A 23282-nucleotide genomic window follows, 5' to 3' on the forward strand; every position below is an offset into this window, starting at 1 on the left:
TAGGGAGAGAGAGGGGGAAAAGGTACAGAAAATAGCATAGATGGTAGGCAGAAAATAGATGGGGGGAGGGCGAGAATAGTGGGGGAAATATAGAATCCAAAGAACTTGAGACACGTGGTTATAAACTAAGGGGGGGAGAATGGTTGGGGAGGGAGGGTGTGGGTGGAGGGGATTGAAGGGGGGGAATAGAACAACTGTAATGGTATAATCAATAAAATATATTAAGAAAAAAAATAAAATAAAAAAAGACCAAGTTAAGTTTATTTTGGAAATAAAAAGTTTTACTTTAGAAAATCAATATAATTCACCTATAAGGGGATTTTAAAAACAAAGTAAAATGATCCACCTCACAAGATGCAGAAAAAAGTCCTAGCCAGTTTATTAACACAGGAAAAAAAGATATTAAGATTTAAGAATTAGAACAAAAGAAATGAAACTGTCATTACATATAATATAACTTTCTACGGAGAAACCCTCAAAGCATCTACTGCTACATCATTGGAGCTGGCTAGTAAGAGTTTACTAAGTTGAAACTCAAAATACAAAATCAATTGAATATATCCGTACTTCAAGACAGTTAGAAAAGTAAAGTTTCAAAACCTACCATTTACAATACCATAAAAAATTTAACTGTCTCAGAATACAAGGATCGGTATGGCCTGTACAGGACAAAATAGTAACACTCATGTAAAGACACTAAATAAAAACCTGTAACATAAGGAGCTTCGATGCAGAGCCCCGTGTATGCGGAAATATAAAGGGAAAACAGTACCTCAAATGAGGGAAAAGTAAAGATGGTTTATTTATAGTTGAGAAAACTGGACCACTCTATAGACCCTGACTAATGCACCACATTCAAAGGTGGAAAGCGGACAAACTAGAAACCTAAATGTTATGTCAAAAGTATAAAGTCAATAAAGATAAATGTATAAAAACATCTTTATGACCAAGGTTTGAGGACATCTTAAACAAAATTCAAAAACAAAACCATAAGGAAACATGCATTTGATTCTACCCAAATAAGAATTTCTATTTAACAATGAACACCACAAAGTGAATGATCAGATAATGGAATAGAAGGAGGTAGTATGACATCTAAAACTAAAAAGAACAGGTATCTAAAATGCACAAGAAAACCCAACAAATCAATGTGAAAAAGAAATCCCAAGAAAAAAGATGTAGAGAACCTGACAGTTAATCAGCATATAAAGAGATTTTCAAAACATTAGTAATTAGAAAAGATTAGAGCAAAATACCACTTTATACATACTAAATTGCAAAAATTAGAAAGCTCAGTGATGCCAACATTGTTTATATCAGCATTGTTTATAATGGCTAAACAAACAAACAAACAAATAAATAAAACCCACAACCAGAACTCCTCAAATATTTATCAACAGTAGAGTGGATACATATATTGTAGGAGTTACTGCTATGGTAAATTCATCCCATTCGACAGTGAAAAGAATGAAATACAACTCTGTGCAACAACGTACGAATGCATAACTTCAGAGTGCATATACGTGAATCTCAGGACTTTAATGTTATATGAAAAAGCCAGTTACAGAAAGATATATTCAGTATGATTTCATTTACATAAAGTTTAAAGCCATCAAAAACTAAATAATACCTAATTATAGACTCAAATATACATGGTACATTTTTTTAAGATTTTAATTATTTATTTATTTTTAGAGAGAGAGGGGAAGGGAGGGAGAAAGGGTGAGTGAAACATCAATGTGTGGTTGCCTCTCATGTGCCCTCCACTGGGACATGGTCTGCAGCCCAGGCATGTGCCTTGCCTGGGAATCAAACCAACAATGCTTTGGTTCGCAGGCCCCATGCTCGACCCACTGAGCCATACCAGCCAGGGCCATATATAGTATTTTTTTTTAAAAGGCAAAGGAATAATTAACTAGAGTGGCAACTACTTCTGGGAGGCTATTTCTGAATTCAAGAAGACAAAGAAAAAGAGTAAACCATAGCATCACCTAATATTTACTGAACACTGTGAATACAAAGAAATGAGCAAAGGGCAAAAAGATAGCAGAACTTGTATGAAATGAATGATACCAAAACTAAGTGCAAGGAAGAAAATGTGGACTGAACATCTAGGAAGAAAGCCTTCCTGTGGAGGAAACAGAATGTAAGATGGGTTTTAAAGAAGGTTTCGGAAAACAAAACAAAACAAAACATGACCCGGAGATGAGGTGGGTGAAAAGCATTCTGAGCAGAGAGGTAAATGCTGCCAGGACTTTGCAAGGGAAAGCAAAGGGGAGGCTGGCAAGGGCCAACCTGTGAAGCATAAAGGGGCTTGAGAAGGCACAGAAAAACTGGGGGCTAACAAGTGCTTTCAGCAGATAATTGGACAGAGACACGTACAGTATCAAGAATAAAGCAGGGATAACAGTGAGGGCAGGGCTGTAACAGTCCTGGGCTGTGGGGATAAAGGCTGAGCCTGACATTAGGGGAGTGGAATGATTTTAAAAGCACCTATCATGCTTGATGGGCATAGCTGTAGTTCTGAAAATAATAAGACGCATTTATAGTTATCCAGCCAACTGTGTTAGAGGCAGAAGTATACATGCCCAGTAAACCCCAGGCTACAGTAAAGAAGAGATTAGAACCTGCAAGGTGAGAAGGGGGGAGGGCTATTCTCTCAGCCTGTTAACACCTGTGTTCCTTCCTGGCTGTTCCACAGAATGGAACACACAGTCCCAGCCTAGGAGCTGTGAGGCCAGAGACAAGGCAAAGAATCCTGAGGATTACAACTTCCCTTTCAATCTCAGACCTGCTGCCCAAAGAGGTGACTTGCAAACATTTTACTCCCTTTTCTCTTTTATCTACTGCCACCTAGTGTAGATATGAAATTGTTTACCTATGAAAAATACCATCTGGTTTTACCACCTGAAATTGGAACTGCTCAAAAATCTAAATAACATGAAAATAAATGCTCAGCATCTCTCACTGAAAAATTCTTGAGCTTCTACAAGTTGGTAAACTGTTGTTGCAACAGTACTTTTTAAAAATATATATTTTGTTGATTAAGCTATTACAGTTGTCCTATTTTTTTTTCTTCCCTTTATTCCCTTCTGCCCTGTACCCCCTCCCACCTGCATTCCCCCACCTTAGTTCATGTCCATGGGTCATACATGTAAGTTCTTTGGCTTCTCCATTTCCCATACTATTCTTACCCGCCGCCCCCCCACCCCCCGTCTATTTTGTACCTCCCATTTATGCTTCCCATTCCCTGTACCTTTTCCTCCACTCTCCCCCCTCCCCCTCCCACTGATAACCCTCCATGTGATCTCTGTTTCTGTGAATCTGTTCCTGTTCTACCTGTTTGCCTTGTTTTTTTTGTTTTTTTTTAAGTTTGGTTGTTGATAGTTGTGAGTTCGTTGTCACTTTACTATTCTATCTTCTTTTTAAAGACTTTATTTAATTTAGTTTTAGAGAAAAGGAAGGGGAGGGAAAAAGAAAGGGAGAGAAACACTGATATAAGACAGAAACATTGGTCAGTTGCCTCTAGTATGTGCCCCGACCTAGGACAGAACCCACAACCCTAGTATGTATTTTGGCACAAGCTGGTCTTACACGCCCTAAAGAGAGCAGGAAATACTTACTGAGTAAAAGTTTACAGCTTCTCCATGAAGAAAATATGCTGTGGATGGGGGCAGGAGTGACAGTTCAGTTCTTTGCTGGTTAACTTCCAGAAATACTAACAGTACCTGCTAGCTTCCTGTTCTTATTAAAGAAAAGAAACCTTTAATAATTAGTTGCCTCAAAATGAAGTGGGCTGCCTTATGAGAGGCTGAGTTCTCCATCACTGAAGAGGGATTCATGCATGAGGGATGTTGAGGGCAAGGGGAACTAGCCAGAACATAGCTGTAAGGAAGCAAAAGGTGTTTTACTAACTAACGCAAAGAAGCTCCGGGACACGCCCGAAGAGCAGGGTGTGTTCCAGGATGTGGGTTAAGAGCAAAGGTTAGTCAGGCAGATAGCCATCTGGACAGTTACTAGGGAGGGAAATTTTGCCCCTGTGCACAAGCTCAACTGACCAGTCAGGTAAAGGAGCACTAGCCAGTGCAGCCCCTGTGCACGAGCTCAACTGACCAATCAGGTAAAGGAGCACAAGCCAGTGCATGAGTTAACTCACCAATGATCAGTAACCCTATTGTGCCCCTGAGCCAACCGCTAACCGCCACATCTGCTTCTGTATCCAGCTTGCTTGCGCGCCTCCTTAAAACCCTAAGCCTGTAAGCGTTTGGCGCGACTCTCATTTGCAGCCCTTGGGGGCACCGTGTCTCGGGACACTTTGGAGAGTTCGCCCCTGCGCAGGTTAAACTTGGCCAATAAAGTAACATCTTTGGAACCCCGAAAGTCTCCGACATTTGTTCTCGCGGTTGGTGAATGCAACAAGGGAGAGTTTAGCCTGTATGACCTCACAGGAACCACCCCACTCTGAGGTTCTCTGTATCCATCACACTTAGGAGTCCACGAACACAAACACTACTACTAACAACTTCTGAAGGGCAAGGAATCTGCCCATTTTGTTGTGTTACATACCCTAAAGCTAGTGCAACGTCCAGCACGTAGATACTTAATATGTTAACAGGATGAAATTTAATTTTGATTATACTGCAGCATTACATCAAAATGGTTAAAAGTACAGAATAGAACCAGAGTTCCTGGGATGAAATTATGGTGTTCCCACTTACTAGCTTTATGATTTAACTGTAGGTGCTAAGTTTCTCACAGGATAAAAATGGTACTACCACTCAGAGTTTTTAGAAAGATTAAATGACTTAATTTATGTAAAATAATTAAAATGTGGTATGTGTTAGACAGTATTATTAGTACTATTATCACCATGTAATCTCTGAAGATCAATTACTGAGGCCCAAAATAGTATAGTCATATACCACAGCCAGAACTAAAATACAAAATTGGTGGATAAGTGGTCATTTTTTTAATCATAAACTATAATATTTTCAATCTTTATAGAAGATTGAGATAAAACCCAATCTCAGACTTGAAGACTTACATTGATCACTTATAGTTTTCAACAAGTCATGGCCAGACTATTATATAAATATTTGGTTAAGTTAAAAGAAATTTTCCTTTTTAGTAAATATCATACAGAATTTCCTGTCCAATTTATAGGTTAAGATGATCTTAAATAGCCCTGGCTGGTGTAGCTCAGTGGATTGAGCACGAGCCTGTGAACCACACAATCGTGGTTCGATTCCCAGTCAGGGCACATGCCTGGGTTGCAGGCCAGTTCCCGGCAGGGGACTCACAAGAGGCAACCATACATTGATATTTCTCTCCTTCTCTCCTTCCCTTCCCCTCTAAACATAAGTAAATAAAAATCTTTTTAAAAAGATGATCTTAAATAGCTATTTAAAAATGAAAAGCCATTAGAGCAATTATTTTATTATTAAATTCTTTTAAAGGAATTAACCATGATCCCTTCCTATAATATTCTTCTATTTCCCTGGAATAACTATTCTGTTGCCTTGCTGTCACCAAGATCCAGCATCATCTCCGAGAATGATTCCATTGTTTTTCTACCAAAACACACATGCCTAGGGGGCGATTAAGTGCCCCGGACTCCCAATCAAGTTCCTTCCCCAGACAGAAGTTTGGAAGTTTGCGTTTGTCTGGGGTAGGGTCTGAAGATAAAGTCAAAGTGACCTAGCGATGCGCCACAGCACACTGCGGGGAGGGCCGAGACAATCATTTAGAAATTAGGCTTCTTTCCCACCAAAAAAAAAAAAAAAAAAAAGAAAGAAAGAACGAAAGAAGTTGTTCTGATGAGTTTCATAANTGCCCCGGACTCCCAATCAAGTTCCTTCCCCAGACAGAAGTTTGGAAGTTTGCGTTTGTCTGGGGTAGGGTCTGAAGATAAAGTCAAAGTGACCTAGCGATGCGCCACAGCACACTGCGGGAAGGGCCGAGACAATCATTTAGAAATTAGGCTTCTTTCCCACCAAAAAAAAAAAAAAAGAAAGAACGAAAGAAGTTGTTCTGATGAGTTTCATAAAGATGGCTTGCGGAGGCCAGGAGTGCCGCAGGGCAGGGATCTGCAGTTGCTGCATCAAAAGAAAGGACAGGGTGGGGGGGTCCTTTCACACAGCTGGGGAAGGATTTTCTGCTTCCTACCTTTTTTCATGCGACTCTCTTCTGTCATCTGTTGTAAGAGCAACCTGCCGTCACCCTGTCTGCCCACCCTGTCTGCCCACGTAGGAAGGAGTAATTTATATATTTAGTCAGCTGGTAGCCCAGGTCTAAAGCTCCACAGGATTTCCCACCTTCAAACAAGAGGAGCACTTAAGGCTGGCAGATGGGTGGCTTTTTGCAAAAGGCCAATCTCACCCAGAAGATTGAAATTACACAATTCAAGTGAGCTTCACAGAAAACACAGTAAAATACAAATCACAGAAGTGCTATGTTGCTTCAAACTCAGAAATGAAACACTCATGGTTACTACAAAAAGAGAAAGTTAGTAAAATTAACTAGGGCATAGATACCATTTATTCCACATCCTCTCATAATACATTTTTGTTCTTTTAATCACAAATTCCAACTTCAAAATAATTTTTTGGTAATTTTCAAACTTCTCCAAAGTAACATATGTAAGGTGATTTTGCCTAAAGCTTTGAAAAATAACCCAATTTACGAAATTTAGTATTTCAAAGTAAAGTTTACTTAATCCAAATGAACACACAGTACAACAGTATGATTTATACTATTATATTCTAGGTGATATTTTAGTTTTAAAAAATGATGTGATAGTTAATAATTATTTATTCATAATATCAAATATGTTCTTTGTCCAAAAAACTTACTTTATTATGAGAAATTGTTAAGAAAAAACAATTAAACAACTGGATGTTCATATGCAGAATCCTACCACTACTCTGGAATTTTGTATGATAGGATATGAAAGTATTTTACAGACGTGCCCTGCTGTGTACTTATTTTAAGTGACCAGGAGTGCTCACAGGTAATTTAAACCAGGCACGCTCAGGCTGACTTTCTGAAGGCCATGAACTTAATGCTGTCACAATGCTCAGCATTTTGTGCAGTGTAACTGAGCTCTAATTCCAAGATGAAAAGTCCGTTTTTAACAGGTTTTTTAAGGGTGTGTGTGGAAAACACAGCTGGGAATGTCTTTGCCTGGCCTGGGTCACCCTGACACGGCCACACAAGGCAGCCCCAGCTCACTGCTTTCTGGCTGTGAGCAGAGCTACTTGGAACAGAGCTACTTGGACAACTTGTTGATGTTTTAAAGAAATTCAGCACTCTTAAATGCGCTGGGGCTGACAACAAGCCACAGAGAAAATGGCCTGAACTGCAGCTTGGCCTCCTGTCCCTGCGGAAAGGTGGCTGAGCAGACGGCGGAGCGGCAACAGCACCGATGGCTAAGCTTGGCCGCCCCACAGTAATGCTGGAATGGAAAACACCGAGAGAGTTGGTGAAACCAGCTTGGGGCTAAACAGGGAAAGGAAACTCAAAATGTAGTTCACATATAGGTGAATACATGTGATCACAGGGAATCAAAAAATACACCTATCATTCTAGAAAATAAAACACATATGTGATGAACCACAAACAAATTACATCCTTTATTGTTGCAAAGAAATAAGGAGGGGGATTAAAATGATATAAAGAGAATGAAGAAGTAGTAAAGTATAATGGTGAATGCTTTATTGAGAAGAACTGGAAAGACGGTCAAAGCTCTAAAGAACCAAATTTATGGCAAAGAACTGAAAATAAACGTTCCCAAGGAAACACTAGACTAGAAATCCCAAAATGTGGCTAGATTAAACAAAATATAGGAAACAGTCCAACAAAACTTAAAAGTTTTAAAAACTTAAACTTACACACACACACACAACTGAGACTAACAGAAATGCCTCAGATCACAGAAAGACCAAGTCCGAGGAAACCAACATTACAGAAATGACTGCGGTCGGGGGGGCGTGGGGCTGACACAGAGACCACGGAAGGGGCATGGGAACACAGTGTGGACACTGGGTGAGGCAGCTGTGCACTGCCACTCAGGAATAAGTCTTGGGGACTCAAAATACCTACTCTACAAGCAAAGAAAGGCTCTGTCAATGGTTAAAAATATTCAGATGAACTGGAAGGAAATAATGACTTCCCATTAACTCTTGAAAGAGGAAAGGGATTAAGGAGAGTCATGCAAAATGCAAAGTATGCAGCAAAGTTTTTTTTTTTTTGAAGAGAGTAGAACATTTAAATCTATAGGAGCTAAAGAAACTTATCAACAAAAGCCTACAGTTAAACAGATAATTATGTACTTCAAAATGTATGTAAGCAAACAGTAAAATGGTCTCAATTACTAGGTTTAATGCCCAAGTCTTCTTATCGTACACAAGATTTTCTTCTTTGCTAATAAAGGACTCCAAAACCCTTATTTCAGGAACTTATGAAAGTGCTTTCCCTTCAGCCCTGTTTTCATGACAGCAGGCACATGAAATTACCGTGTTTTTCAGACTATAATATGCACTCCTTCAATTTGTGAGAAAAGGGGGGGTACGTCTTATCGTCCGAATGTAGCTTACCTGGCTCGCTATGAAAAGGGAGACAGCAGCCTATGTTATTTATGTTATTAAATATTTTACCACATATTTTGCTTCAAAATTTTTTTCCCTATTTTCTTCCTCTAAAACTTAGGTGCATCTTATGATCTGGTGCATCCTATAGTACAGTCTGAAAAATTCAGTACTTCCTAAACATGTCAGAGTCTGAAGCTTGCTCAGACTTCACAGTCAACAAAGACCTTAGATCTCTTCTCAATTCTATTACTATTAACACAATTTTTTTCTAAGCCTTCAAAAAGCAAATAGGACAGGCTTTAGAACTATTATACACTACCATAGTTAAAGTTTCATTAGTGAAAATAATTATTTCTTAAAGCGCTTCTGTTTTAAGGCAGAACTTGGTTTTATATAATTAAGTGCAATTTCAAGCATCTAGTTGACCAGTGGCCCCAAAATGTACACTTACGAATAGTAGGACAACTATGTGCAAAGTACTCACTTCAATGGTCTCAATTTTTTCCTCATGGGAATGTGGTATTCTTGGATGGATGTCTAAAAGGTGTGGTGGTGAATCAAGATGTAATCTTTTGAGATTTCTTTTAATAACGTCTTTGCAATTCAGTTCATCAAAGTTGGTCCTCCATAATAAAACCTGTTAAAATTAATCACATTAACAATTCCTGACTCACATATACAAGCAATAGAACTGACTTTTTAAAAAATGAATATACAGAATTGTTCCTCAAAATGGGAAGACTAGATATACAGTTCAACAACATTACTACTTCTCAATACTTTTTTAAGGGTGGAAAGGAGAGATTTAGTCTTTTGAATTGCCTTCATATCCAGTTTAAAAGTCATATTAAGAAAATAACTTATTGCCTTGAAACCCCCATTTTTCCCCAAAGCCCCAAACCATGTTTTCCACCTTGACTAAGTCTGGTTATGAATGACTTCTGGCTATTTCAGGTAAACAAAAAATTGATGCATAAACAATTTACATTTACTATCCTCCAGAACCTTAACATTTGAAACATAAGACATACAAAATATTGGGCAACAATTCAAGTGAAAGGGCCACACCAATACTGGACATACAGTAAGTGTCGGTTACATGTACATTTAAGTGTAAAGACAAGCAAAAAAAGTAACTGCTGTTTGAGTTCCAAAAATTATCAGAACTGGCACAACTCAGGTAGGAAATAACAGACTTCCTGGCATTAAGTTATAATATAAACTCATTAAGACTCATCTTAACAGATACAAACTAGGTGGTTGTAAAAACCTGCAATGAGGTCTCAGATGCTTTCCCCTAAATTAAGCAGAGGGAGCTCACAAACCTGTGCATCTGCACCTCCTGATGAAAACAGCTCTCCACCTTTTGAAAATGAAACAGTAAAAACAGGACCCTAAGAAATAAAACAGAAAGCACTTCGTAATGTTTTCTCATGGCCAAGAATACTGGGAATATTAATTTTTTTCTTCCTAATTTATGTAGACTGTACAACATGTCTGAGAGAACATATCCAATTGCTAGCAGCTAATGTAGGCAGAATACGTATAAAGCTAATCAAAGAACCAACCCAATTAGATTAAACACATATAAATGATATTAAAAGAAAAAGGAATTTGAATAACATTTTAAAAATATACTTTTTTTCCTTTAAAGAAAAGTCTGCACATGTGTGAATCAATAAGAATTTCTGGTAAGATTTTCTGGCTTTGAACTCCTCATTCAACAAATCCCAAGCAGAAACTGAATGGTGACTCAGAGTGATAAGAATGAAGCTACATGAACAAAGGCCATTTTCTGACTACAATGCCCTTCATGTGGCAACAGTGAGCCACTGGTAATTTTAAAAGCAGGAGACAGGAGGAAAGCTGTGGTGAAAACTGGTGTCACAAACACTCTGTAAAGTATATGACTGTCTACAGTCTACGCTGGACCCCTGAAACTAATGCAAAATAATACTGAATAAAAATTGATGTCACAGTTGTGAGAATGATGACTTGAAGTAAGAATGAATAATTGGAGGCCAGTTAGGAAGTTACTGTAGTCATCTGGGTGAGAGGTAATGAGAACTTGAAATTGAGCAATGACTTTGAAGTTGAGTAAGACTACATTACACTTGGCACAGTTATAACTGGCATAGCCTGTAGGTCAATTTTTCAATCCAGATAAGAGTAATTATTTCTCATTTCAAAAATATCATTAAATTCTGTTTTATTCATGTGTCCTTATTCTATACAAGAAATCTTCTGGGGAAAAACACCTTATATTTTTTAAGTAGACCATCCACAGATTTAGGTTATTGTAACCTCATCAACATCTCTTCCACACTGTGAAAAATTCCATCTCTGTGTATAAATTTTTCTTCTAAAATACTGTGTTTATCTTTCTTTTCTATTCATCTATTTCCATGGATATTTTAATCCTTGGCTACTTTGACTGGCTGTTTATTCAGCTTCACTGTAACACAGCTGCGGAACAAATGACAAAGCGAAGCAGGAAGCCAGGCAGGACATATGAAGGTAGAAAAAACACCTTCTCCCCAGACCACAAAGCCCATTCTATTTCTGGGTGTAAACTGCCTACACTTGGTAAAAAGGAAGTATCTAGCAGTTAAAAAAAAGAGGATACATTCTAAAAAATTTAGAGAAGTTTGAATATTTACCCTGAAAGGAAGAATGGTTTACGTACTTAACAAAGTTTTCCTTCAGTGTTATATGCCAGGATGTGTATGTGTGTGTATGATTGAACAGGCTTAATAAACAGGACCTCTCTTCCCCACTGAGTTCTAAACCAATTGAGAAACAAGACAAAGAAATAAGGCACATGAAAGCCAAAAATATCATCTTTATTACTGATAGAGGCTTGTAAAAAAAGAATGTGGCTTTATCTGTGAGCAAATGGGCTTTTTAGAACTGAATCCCAGGATGAGTCAGATTTGAGGGCCTAGTCACAGGCAAAACTGGAGAGGGCAGGCCTCCCCACCAGCAGTTTCAGAGGAAAAGTGAAGGCAGGCTCACTTCCAAAAGCAGAAGGCACTGGGCATTGGGCTCTGCTTGTTAAATTTCTCCTTTGAATCGCACCAGACTCGTGAAAGAAGTACCTGGCGGGGGGGGCGGGGGGTGTTAGTGGCTTAGAGTGTCAGAGTTAGTGGGACAGCCTCCTCATGAGAAGGAAGATGAGAAGTAGGAAAAAATTTATCTACCACCACTTAAGCAATTAAACCTAACCTACATCCTCCTGATGAAGATAGTAATGAAGGATTAATTTAATAGCTAGTAAAAGATAAACATTGATTTTGACAAAAACTACAATAAATGATACTTCTAAGAGTTGCTTGCAGAGGACAAAAACATTGCCTTGGAAGCAAAAATATTTCTTATGATAGTGGTAATGTGTCCTACACTTGGAAAGATAATAAAGGAATATAATAAAATGGATCAAAAATTTAAATATGTGTAACTATAAAAATAAAAACTCTTAGTGCTACTACCGTATGTCCTTGGAGTGTATATATGAGCCTTTCTTCCAGTAGGTCCAGAATCTTAAGTGTAGCATCGGAAGAAGCAGTGATGAGATAGTTACCCGAAGGATGGAATGATACGCAATTAACTCCACAGCTGTGAACTGATTTGTAGAAAATAAAGCAAAAAATTTAGAGAACGATTTTTAATTCTAAAGATACCACTCTGCCCCATTAGCAATACTAAACTAGGCTGCAAATAAGAATCCGTTAGAGGTAATGTTTCCACACCACCAAAACAAATAAAGGGTTGGGTACCACACAGCTAATGAAAGAAAATAGCTTTCAAAGTGAGAATGTAGCATAGAAAGACGATCTTGTTCAATATAAAACTAAAAAGTCTTCAGATACATTACCAATACAGCCAATAGTTGATTACACCGGCTTGCATAAAGTATATAGCCTAGCTTAAGCTAAATTCAATAATCAATTAGTGGCTTGGTGCTAAGGAGTGAAGAGTTGTGAACATGTATTTGGAGGACACAGTCTTGCCAGTTTGAGAATTCATCTCTGGACACCACCCTACCAATAGGAGGCAGTATAACACAGTGATGGAAAGTTTGTAAACAGAACCAAAAAAGTTCTGTGAATTCTTTTTAGCAAGTCACTCCTCTTCAAGCCTCAAATTCCTTATCTTTAAAATGGGGGTAATAATAATGTCACCTCTTAGGGCTTTTGTGAGGATTTAGCAGGGTCAGCTACATGTTTAATATTATAGTTATTAAGAGAAATATGGATTTAACATAAATTCAATATAAACCAAGAAATTAATTCATTTCTCTTTTAACTTCAAAGTATAGGCATAGCAGGATGTTGTTTTCTACCAGTTATAACAAGTATTTGTGCCAATTTCTATCCCAAATAACCAGAGTTTAAAAATCTCCCAGTAATTTCTTTTCTTTTTTTTCCTTTCATTTTTTACAGTCCAAGCATCATTTTTAAGGTCCCTCCACCTTCCTCTCCACTCTGGCTTCTACCCCAGCTTTTTAGACCATGTTGTTGATGGAAGCTAACTGTTCCTTAGTCGATTCAAAGGCAGCCCACGACTCTTACTGAGAGGGCCAGACCACACTGAGGACAGTCTATCAGTTTAAGAGTTTCCCAGAAGAGTCCACTCTACAACCGGATCCTTCTGCTATAAATTTGTACCTTGATAATGCTGGAGTAATTTGTTCACTCTTACATCCCAGATTTTCACAGTATGATCGGAACCTGCTGAAGCTATGCAAGTACCATTAGGGTTAAAATCCACAAAATTTGCAAACCTAGGAGGGAAATTAAGATGGTTTCATATTTTGATTTTTTTATTTAAACTGTAATAATTAAATGTATCCTTAGCAAACTACCTCATACAAATGCAGATAGAATGACTTACCCTACAGAATCTGTGAAGTTACTCACACACTGCTTACTTGTGGTATCCCAAATTTTAATAGTTTTATCCTCACTACATGATACAATTAGTCTTCCATCAGGTGAAAATCTGGAAATCACAAGAAAGATTGTTTTTGTGAAAGGCTCCTGATAATCATAATAATAGTCCCCTCACACCCTCACAAACAAGTCAGGCCCTGCATTTAAGTACCAGAGACCGCTGCTACCACACCACGCAGCAAAGTCGCAGACTGCAACCAACACCTTTTCAACTAAAAGTAAGCACAACAAATGACACTGACAGGCCATTAAAAGATCAAAATATACTATGTACATTAATTGAGTGTCTTCTTCCTTTATTCTTTTATTTAAATAACTTAGTTTTATGGTGTCTATTTTAGGTCTTTGCTTCATCTCTGCACTTCTTCCAAGCTAAGTATCTTGCTTTTTTTTTCAGTATATTTTATTGATTATGCTATTACAGTTGTCCCATTTCTTCCTTCCCTTTATCCCCCTCCACCTAGCACCCCCATTCCCTCCAGCATTCCCCACCTTAGTTCATGTCCATGGGTCGTACATATAAGCTTTTTGGCTTCTACATTTCCCATGCTATTCTTAACCTCCCCCTATTTTCTATCTACCATTTATGTTTCTTATTCCCTGTAACTTTTCCCCAATTTTCCACCCTCACCCTCCCCGCTAACTACCCTTCATGTGATCTCCATTTCTGTGATTCTCTTCCTGTTCTGGGTGTTTGCTTAGTTTGTTTTTGTTTTTTAGATTCATTTGTTGATAGTTGTGAGTTTGTTGTCCTTTTACTGTTCATAGTTTTGCTCTTCTTTTTCTTACATAAGTCCCTTTAAAATTTCATGTAATAAGAGCTTGGTGATGACGAACTCCTTCAACTTGACATTATCTGGGAAGCACGTTAGCTGCATTTCCATTCTAAATGATAGCTTTGCTGAACAGAGTAATCTTGGATGTAGGTCCTTGCTTTTCATGACTTTGAATACTTTTTTCCAGCCTCTTCTTGCCTGCAAGGTTTCTTTTGAGAAATCAGCTGACAGTCTTATGAGAACTCCTTTGTAGGTAACTTTCTTCTTTTCTCTTGCCAATTTTAAGATTTTTTCCTTATCTTTAATCTTTGGCAACTTAATTATGATGACTTGGTGTGTTCCTCTTTGGGCCCAACTTGTTTGGGATTCTCTGAGCTTCCTGGACTTGTATGTCTATTTCCTTCACCAGCTTTTTAAAAACTACTCTTTATTATCCTAATGTAAATAAGCCAGTCAGAGAAAGACAAATGCTGTATGATCTCACTCTCACTCACCTAATGGAATCTAACAAACAAAATAGAAACAGAGGCATGGATACAGGGACCAGGTGGACAGATCTCAGAGCGGAGGGAGGTGTGGCGGTGACTGATGAAAGAAGGTAAAGGAAGCCAAGAAACATTATGCATAGCCCATGGACACAGACAGTAGCGTGGTAAAGGCCAGGGGGATGAGGGCATAGTAGACGTGGGCAAAGAAGGGTAAATGGCAGCCATCTGTAACAGTGTCAACAACAAAATAAATAAATAAACAAGAAAGAAAAAAGGTACTCTCTATTTCTTTCTTCTACACCTGTCATTTTCCGGTGTTATTACACATATGACCCAAGAAAGCCTTTGTTATTCATTTACCAACCATATGTTTAGCTTTTTGTAAAAAAAATGACTTGAGTGTTTAGAATTAAAATGAAATGACATCACCAACATAAGAACCAACTCCCAAACCTGGCAGTCCCTGGGCATGGGGAGGCCGGAGAGCCCCAGTGGACTTAAAGTAGGCCAAGTCACTTGCACAGAAGTTCCTCCATGGACACACCCATCATCCACATGCCCCATTAAAAAACAAATGACAAAATTCTCAGACAACTTGTCTCTTGTTTTTATGATCTCCTTTCATGTTAAGATCCTGCCCAAGGTTCTTTTTCCCCTAAGTGCCTTTTTAGGACAGAAGAGCAGAAGGAAAAAAAAAATAGACTACTAGGAAACTATGAATAGTATTTGTTATTAATATTTTAGTGATAACAAAAAACAAAAAAACACAACATTAGGTCATAGACTGATTATGCTTCAATTTTGTTTATATTTCCCTCTATGCACAGATTACCATAGAAGTCATCAATTCTGTGTGTGGAGTATAATTAAAGGCTTTTATTTTTATTGTCTCTTACTTTCTCCTTTCCTCCTTCTTTGTTCTTAACACTGACCTAAAAAGAATTCTTCCTGACAGAAACTTTGAATCTGGCATTTATGGATTCACCATATTACAAAAAGAGAAGGGACAGAGAAGCACAATTAAGTTATATATAAACTAATCTAAAATTTCAAGAAAATAACCTTGCAAGATAATCTCTTCCATGATGGTAGTTCAGTGTGATTTTATAATAACATATCTCTTTCACCAGAAAATGTGATGAACATTCAAATATGAAGAATGGTAACTATAGAAATACTCCAAATACAAGACATTTATTTTACACAGACCCTGGGGATTAAAAACCTACTCAGTGTCCCTATTAAAATAAACTTTAGACAATAATAGAAACTAATGCAATGAATCAAACTGTATCTCTTACTAAGCTACTATATTTTGCTGTGTATAATGTGCACTTTTTTGCCTAAATTTTTTAGGGTAAAACAAAGATGCACATTATACATGGGTACAATGATTATATACCATGGGTAGAATAATCCCATGTATAATGCACACAAAAGCATGGGTGCGCATTATACACAACAAAATATAGTATCTTTTAAAAAATTTACTGAATGTGAATATCTCAAATAGTAAGAATATTTCTAAGAGATGACTAGCTTCTTACATTTTAAGAAAGCAATGATGAAAAATAGTAAAATAGAATGATCAGATTAAAAACAAAGTATAAAAATACTCACCCTACAGCATTGTCGGTGAAGTCCTACCACCACCACCATCACCACTATCCTGCTAACCCTAGAGAAACTCACGTAACCCTTAACCGACCCCACAACACAGGTGCCTCCACGAGCCTCCTTACACAGATGCATAAACTGTAGCATATAAAAGGTCGTTAACTGCCTGAGCCATACAACCCGGGAGATTTGAACCAGACACTGGGCTCTAGCTAAATCTCTCAGTCACTCTGTTAAGTCTCTGACAGACAGGAAAGTTTTCTCTACGGGCCAAAGTACTTAGAACACAGAAGGCTCTGTGTGGCTTCTGTGTAATCACAGCAAGCTCTAAAGCAGAGAACCAGAGGCAATGCTCTCCAGATGCTATACGATGGGGCTCTGAACAACAGGCTAGCCACCAACTCATTTAACAAAAATCTGTGTGCACTACCACACACTGTCAGTGTTCTAGAGGAGTTTATGAGAAGGATATTCATTCTTTCATTCCATTCATTCATTCATTCAAATAGTCACTGAGCACCTGCCAGGACTAGGCACTGGGCACTGTCCTGGGTAACAGGAATATAGTGGCAAACGAACTAATATCCTTGTCCTCACGAGGCTTTCAGTTCAGGGAGGAGGAAGGAAGGGAGGACACACAAATAATAGAGTTTAAGGCAATGATAAGACAAAAGGTACCAATTTATCATTAGATGCTCCATAGAAGAAACATGATTTCAAAGAAACTGAATAAGGAAAAGGAGGCATACTGGCCAGATGGAATTCATTCTGAGCAGGAGGGGCTATAGAATAAGAGAAATCTTTCAGGTTAGAAATTTATCTTGAACGGGAGGGGTTTAGTCTGAGAGAAACTTCCCTGTCCTAAAGAAAGGAAGGGAATGAAAACATCAGATAGAGAATGGAGGAGGTGGCTAGGAAGAAGCTGGCACCAGAGAACAGGTGGTTTCTACCTCCAACTCCATGTAACCAAAGAGGAATTCAGGGTCACGGCCCTGCCCCTCCTCTGGACTCTACATTATAATCCCTGCATATGCTCGTTCGCTCTCCCTGCCCCCCGCCCCACATACACACACACTATTGGGAATTGCTCTGCCTGGTTTCAGGAATTGCAAACTGTCTCTCATGTCTGAGACTAAGTGAGAGAAGTCTGGAATGTGAGCCACAAAGAGACAAAGCTTGTCTCTGGTAGCAAGTGCTGCCTCTACTTCATCTCCCTGCCCCCAAAGTATGGTTGGATGGTCAGAGACAGGTGATACCCTTCAGAGGAAGGGTAACCTAGGCCAGACATGATCACTTGGGAAGCCATCATGGAAGGACCTGGGGGGCTGTGACAAAGGAGTGCTGGACCCTCTTCCTCTGGCTTTGACGAAGCCCAAGTCCCCATGCCCTCTGGGAGAAGTGCTTCCTGGCTCTAATTCACTTAAGCCTGAATACCTGTGATGGGGAAGATGATGCAACCTTTCACCGGCTAGCACAGGGCCCAGGTAATCTGGCAAGATAAAGAATTCTTAACAATCCTGTGAGACCTGCTTTGCTGAGAATGCTTTTAGTTAAATGATAAAGGCCTGAGCAAAAAAGAGTTTATGTTCCCAAAGTTCTATAGCCTTTTAGCTGACAGACCCTGATTTAGAAGAAGCCCTAATGGTTCTTTGTATACTATCTACTGTTTACTGCCTGACAATGATTAATAAGTTGTACCTGAAGTCCTATGCAAAAAAAAAAAATAATAAAATAAAAAATAAAAGGCTGTCTAGGCAAGGGTCAGTGCGCTCTCTCTCTCCCTTTGCGAGAAATCCTACAGGACCTGGTAGTCCCTGTGAATTTGTCTCATGTCTCACCCATGATGCTGTGGGCATTGCTGGTCAGTGCACGTGTCAACACACATATTTTTACCTTTGGAAGGGTTGAAAATCAAGATGGTGGTTTGTATCTTCTTGCCTCCCTTGTATTTTTAACTAGATATAGCAAAAGTAATTAGCACCAATAAAACAGGCTTTTCCTTGTTCTGACTTTGATCAGGAGAGAAAAGCTCTTTGTCAGGGCTCACATAACATCTGTGTTATTAATTTTAAGAATGTTGAGAAATACAATTTCTACAAACACAATAATAAATTCCTAATTCTCTAATTCAGTACCACTAACCACCTTTTTAACCTCTAGAGACTGTGTCACCGAGATGGCCATTACATTAGTCCTCAGTGACTAATGGATCAGCAGATGTGAACTGTCCATGAGGCACATGGGAAGTTAACTGAACTACCACTCAATCCTTCAAAATGTATTGGTATTCATTTGAGAGAATGAGGAAACATTTGAACACTTTCCAGAAAACCTGGTTCACATATCTTTGAAAGCAGCCCAAGAGTTATAAATAATAGGAGATCTTTAACTTGGAACCTACGGAGTTCTCAAAATTGTGTGTATAATTTTATATCTATATGCATAGAAATATTTATTTATTTATTAGAGAGCCAAATGGGTCCATGAACCATGAGAAGTTTTAAAGTGCTTTCACAAGAAATAAATTTTTTCATTTGGATATTTCTTATCATTAGAATAAATATTCTACAAAAACAATTTGCTAGACCTCAGGGCTGTGAGACCAGAGTGGGCACTGTCCATGTCCTTTAAGAAACAAATCATTACTAAGAGGTACTCTGAAGCCTGCAGTATTCAATGCGGGGAGAAGGGGAGCACAGAAAGCAGTGAAAATAAGACTACCTAGTCTGTACAGAGACCTAAATTGTAGGGTCAATTTTGCAATTGCCCAGCTCTGTAACCTTGTGAAAATCATAAACCCCCCTGGCCATCATTTTCTGTTTGATCATATGAGAGCTTAGATTGCATCAAGACCTAAAACTTTAGGTCTGAATGCAAGACTCATTAAAAAAAGGAAGAAAAAAATAAGCAGTCTCAGTATTTACTTTGATGGGATTGTGTTTGCATACTGAAGGTGAAATTCAAGACAGTAAGCAAAACATTTACATTATTTGAAGTGTTGGTCAGCATTGAAAGAGAAACCATCTGTTGACCGCAGTAACAGGATTCATTCCTGCAACTGCTGAGTCAAAAAGCAGATGAAAGAGGTATAAAAGATTTAAGTATAATAATTATTAGTTGGGTCATCTACCGTTTTTGTGCCTAGACTTCTCTCCTGGGATCTCCACCCTTAAGGACAATTGTCTACTGGGCGTCTCCTCTTGGACAGCCCGTAGGCACCTCTCACTCTGAACTTGTCCAGATCGGAACACACCTTCTTCCTCAAACAGCTCTTTCTCCTGTGTTCCTTTTCTCAGTAGGTGATTTCTAAAGTTAGAAACCTAGTGGTCATGCTCGGTTCTTTTCTCCTCCACTCCCCGGCATTCCAATCCTCCCACCCGCATCCCCACAATGGGCCCTGCCATCTTCCAGTCTCCACATGCAACACAAGTGCTCTTTAAATTGTACATCAAATTTTCCAGATTAAAACCCTTTGGTGTTTTCCTATTTCCCTTGGGAGAAAGTCTGACAATCTTACCACTGCCTGCCACGTCCTGCAGAATCCACCCTCCTGTGTCTTCATCTTGATCACTCTCCTCTTTCCGACACCACACCCTTCTCTCAGGTTCTTGCTCCTGCCTCAGGTTCTTCCTCACAAGTTTGTTCCCTATGCCTCAAACACTGCCCCCTACTCCTTACCTAGTTTAAGTTACCAAAAGGATCTTACTCATCCTTCAAATCTCTGCTCTCCTACTTGAGGAAAAGCCTTTCTGAACCTCCCTGTCCTGCAGGTTAGCTCCCCAGGAGGAGGTCTTAACCTAGCTCATATCGACACACCGCCCTTACAACCATATGTTCTGTTTGCTTCCCTGACTGAAGGCAAGCTCTGAGAAGAGAGAAACCACATCTGCCTTAGTCACACTTCTGTCCCCAGACACAGTGCCTGGTACTGAGCAGGTCCTCAGGAAACACTTAGGTCATAAGGAAAAAACCTTTTTAGGGCAACTGGGACTAACTTAATATTATAGACAATAAGATTTATGTTTAAAATCTTTGCAATTTGTCACTCAACATGAACATATTTAATGACAATAAGCTATATACTTGAAGTGGTATATTTTATATTATATACATTTTACCACAATAAGAAAAATCTGTACAATTTAGATGGTCAAAGATCTCATGTAACACTGCCAACAACTAAAAATTAAAGGCAGCCCTGGCTGGTGTGGCTCAGTGGATTGAACGCTGGCCTGTGAACCAAAGGGTCATCAGTTCAATTCCCAGTCAGGGCACATGCCTAGGTTGCAGGCCAAGTCCCCACAGGGGACACATGAAAGGCAACAACACATTGATGCTTCTCTCCTTCTTGTTCTCCATCCCTTCTCCTCTAAAAATAAATAAATAAAGTCTTAAAAAAAATTAAAGGCAGATATTCCCCCTAAAAATTAACGCTGTGAAAGCAATAACACTGGTAAAGTTGCCTGATTAGCCTCTACTTATTTTTGACTAAGGATGCCATAAAGGAATGTAAGTTATCTCAAAGTATACATTATTTTTAAAAACACAGGGCTATAATAATTCTAACTTATAGAAGAATTCTTTTGCCACTAAAATAGATATTTCTCACCTACATATATGTATTTCAAATGATAAATGTTTTCTTCATTACTCATTAAAGAAAAATTACTTGTTAAGAAACTAGGAAATGCAGTAAGTTAAAAAATGTATAGATCCATCACCCAAACAAAATCACATTTAATATTTTTGGTGTAATGGGTACTTTATATTTTGTTCTGATATAGGCATTTTTGTTAAAATCATGAGTTCTGAATTTCGTCCTCCCTTTCCTCAACAATATTTTCACATAATTACTTGCATATATTCCCCTTTTAATGGCTACATAATCATCTCAATTTCCTTAACTGGTTTTCTTTATTTAGAAAAACTGCTTGTCTGCAAAGTTTCACCATTACAAATTGTACTGAAAGCAGTATCTTGGAGTATAAAGCTTTTTCCTTTGAACACAAAGGAATATTTATTTAGAATAAATTTTCAGTTATGCACATTGATTTCTAACAGACTATACTAGTTCATATTTTAAAAACATTAATATATTTCCCATTAGGTGGCATATCTTAAAATATTTCTATAAATCAAGATGCATAGTCATAAACAATGGTTAGACCAGAGAACATAACAATTCGTCTCTTTTTATACTAATGGGCACCATCTTTGTGCCCCATTGAGGAAGTCTGGGCTTTCGGAATAAGCTCGTAAGTACTAGGCCCAGAAAAAGATACAGAATTTTAATTACTTAAGTCCATGGCATATATTTAAAATTCAAAGACTAAAGGGAGAAACAATTATTTACTGACCCTCTATATTTATTTAAATATACTGTTCATGCATTTGGAGGAAGAACTTGGACTATTTTTAATATTTAGCTGTTCAATTCATCTACAATTTTTATAAATGTATGCTGTACAATAAATAATCCAACTTTATATTTTTCCAAGTAGAAATCCAATTATCTTAAGTACATATTAAATAGTTTATCCACTTCCCCAACAACTGGAAACACCATTTTTATCCTAAAATATATATGGGTCTGCTTCTGACCTTTCTATAACCTATTTTCCTAACCCTGTGCCATTTACCACAATATTTTAATTTCTATAGTTTTATACTGTGTTCTGACAGCTAGCTGGGCAGGTTCTTTCTAATTTTTTTTCTTGTCATTTTTTCCCTTGGCTATTCTTGTACATTTAACTCATCCATATGAATTTTGAATTAGCTTTCCACTAAGTTCTTTTGGCAAAACTTTCAGTTCTGGACAGGGGGAGTAACAGTATCCCACATATCCTTACCATAGACAATTATACAATGGGGGAAAATAGATAAAACTACCGTTTTTAGACACTGTACAAAAACAGCACAGGGTTGCGAATCCTGAAAGATGGAAACAAATGAGATGAGCACCAAATCCAAACCAATTTCTACCTGGGAGCAGTTTTCAGACCATGGCAAGAGGACATACTGCCCAGGGAGACGGCAGCAGTAGTTCTGGGCAATGGAAACAGAAATTAGAATTCAAAACTGGTAAGAGGCTAGAATTTTGAGGGCATGGAGTAAGAGAGAAACTATGAAAAGCAGCATCCCCTCCAAAATCTGCCTGTAAGTCCCACTGAGTCTTTGGTCAAATACAGAAAAAAGCTGCTTATATATAGGAAACGAGGTCTGACAGAGAACACTTACAGGAGACTGAGCTGAACAAAGATTACAGAGGTTACACAGTACTGAGAGATGTCCAAGTTCTGAGAAGACTTTGCTGAACACCTCAGACATCTGGCGAGAGCCTAGAAAGGCCACTGGTACCATAGCCTAAGAGTAAAGGCTGCTCTAGATCCACCCTGTAAAGACTAATCTAAGCCCCAACGGACTGCAGTTGGGATAGCAGTAAGTTCATTGCTTACCAGAACAAAATTCATCACTTTTTAGAAGATGATAGAGTAATTAATAATCTCACTTAGCAATGATTGGGCATACAATAAAAAAATGAGACATATAAAGAAGCAAAAATAAATTGACCCAGATATGACACAGATGTTGGGATTAGCAGATAAAGACTTACAAGCAGTTACAATAAATATGCCCAAGAATTTAAAGGAAATGATGGGCATAATGAGCAAACAAATGGGGGCCTCATCAGAGAAATGGATAAGCTTACAGCAGACTGGACACCGCAGGAAAACAACACCGGTGACCTGGACAGCAGGTCAACGGAAACTAGGCACACTGAAGCACACAGAGAAAAAAGGTTTGAGAAAAAAAACAAAGCCTCAATAAACTGTGAAACAATAACAAGTGATCAAACCTATG

General features: G+C 38.3%; 1 protein-coding gene across 3 annotated transcripts in view; it reads right to left on the reverse strand.

Moving 5' to 3' along the window:
- Nucleotides 1-23282, reverse strand: part of POC1B (POC1 centriolar protein B) — a 108347-nt gene that overhangs the window by 43032 nt on the left and 42033 nt on the right. For all 3 annotated transcript variants that reach the window (XM_037064646.1, XM_037064647.1, XM_037064648.1), the window contains 5 exons: nt 13482-13589; nt 13256-13371; nt 12077-12210; nt 9914-9982; nt 9073-9225 (listed from right to left, as the gene is read on the reverse strand). In XM_037064646.1, coding sequence (XP_036920541.1) covers nt 9073-9225; nt 9914-9982; nt 12077-12210; nt 13256-13371; nt 13482-13589 — 580 coding nt within the window. The remainder of the gene's footprint in view (nt 1-9072; nt 9226-9913; nt 9983-12076; nt 12211-13255; nt 13372-13481; nt 13590-23282) is intronic.

This window comes from Sturnira hondurensis, unplaced genomic scaffold, assembly GCF_014824575.4.
Source record: "Sturnira hondurensis isolate 20B ecotype Veracruz unplaced genomic scaffold, ASM1482457v3 Scaffold0015509, whole genome shotgun sequence".
Taxonomy (NCBI): domain Eukaryota; kingdom Metazoa; phylum Chordata; class Mammalia; order Chiroptera; family Phyllostomidae; genus Sturnira; species Sturnira hondurensis.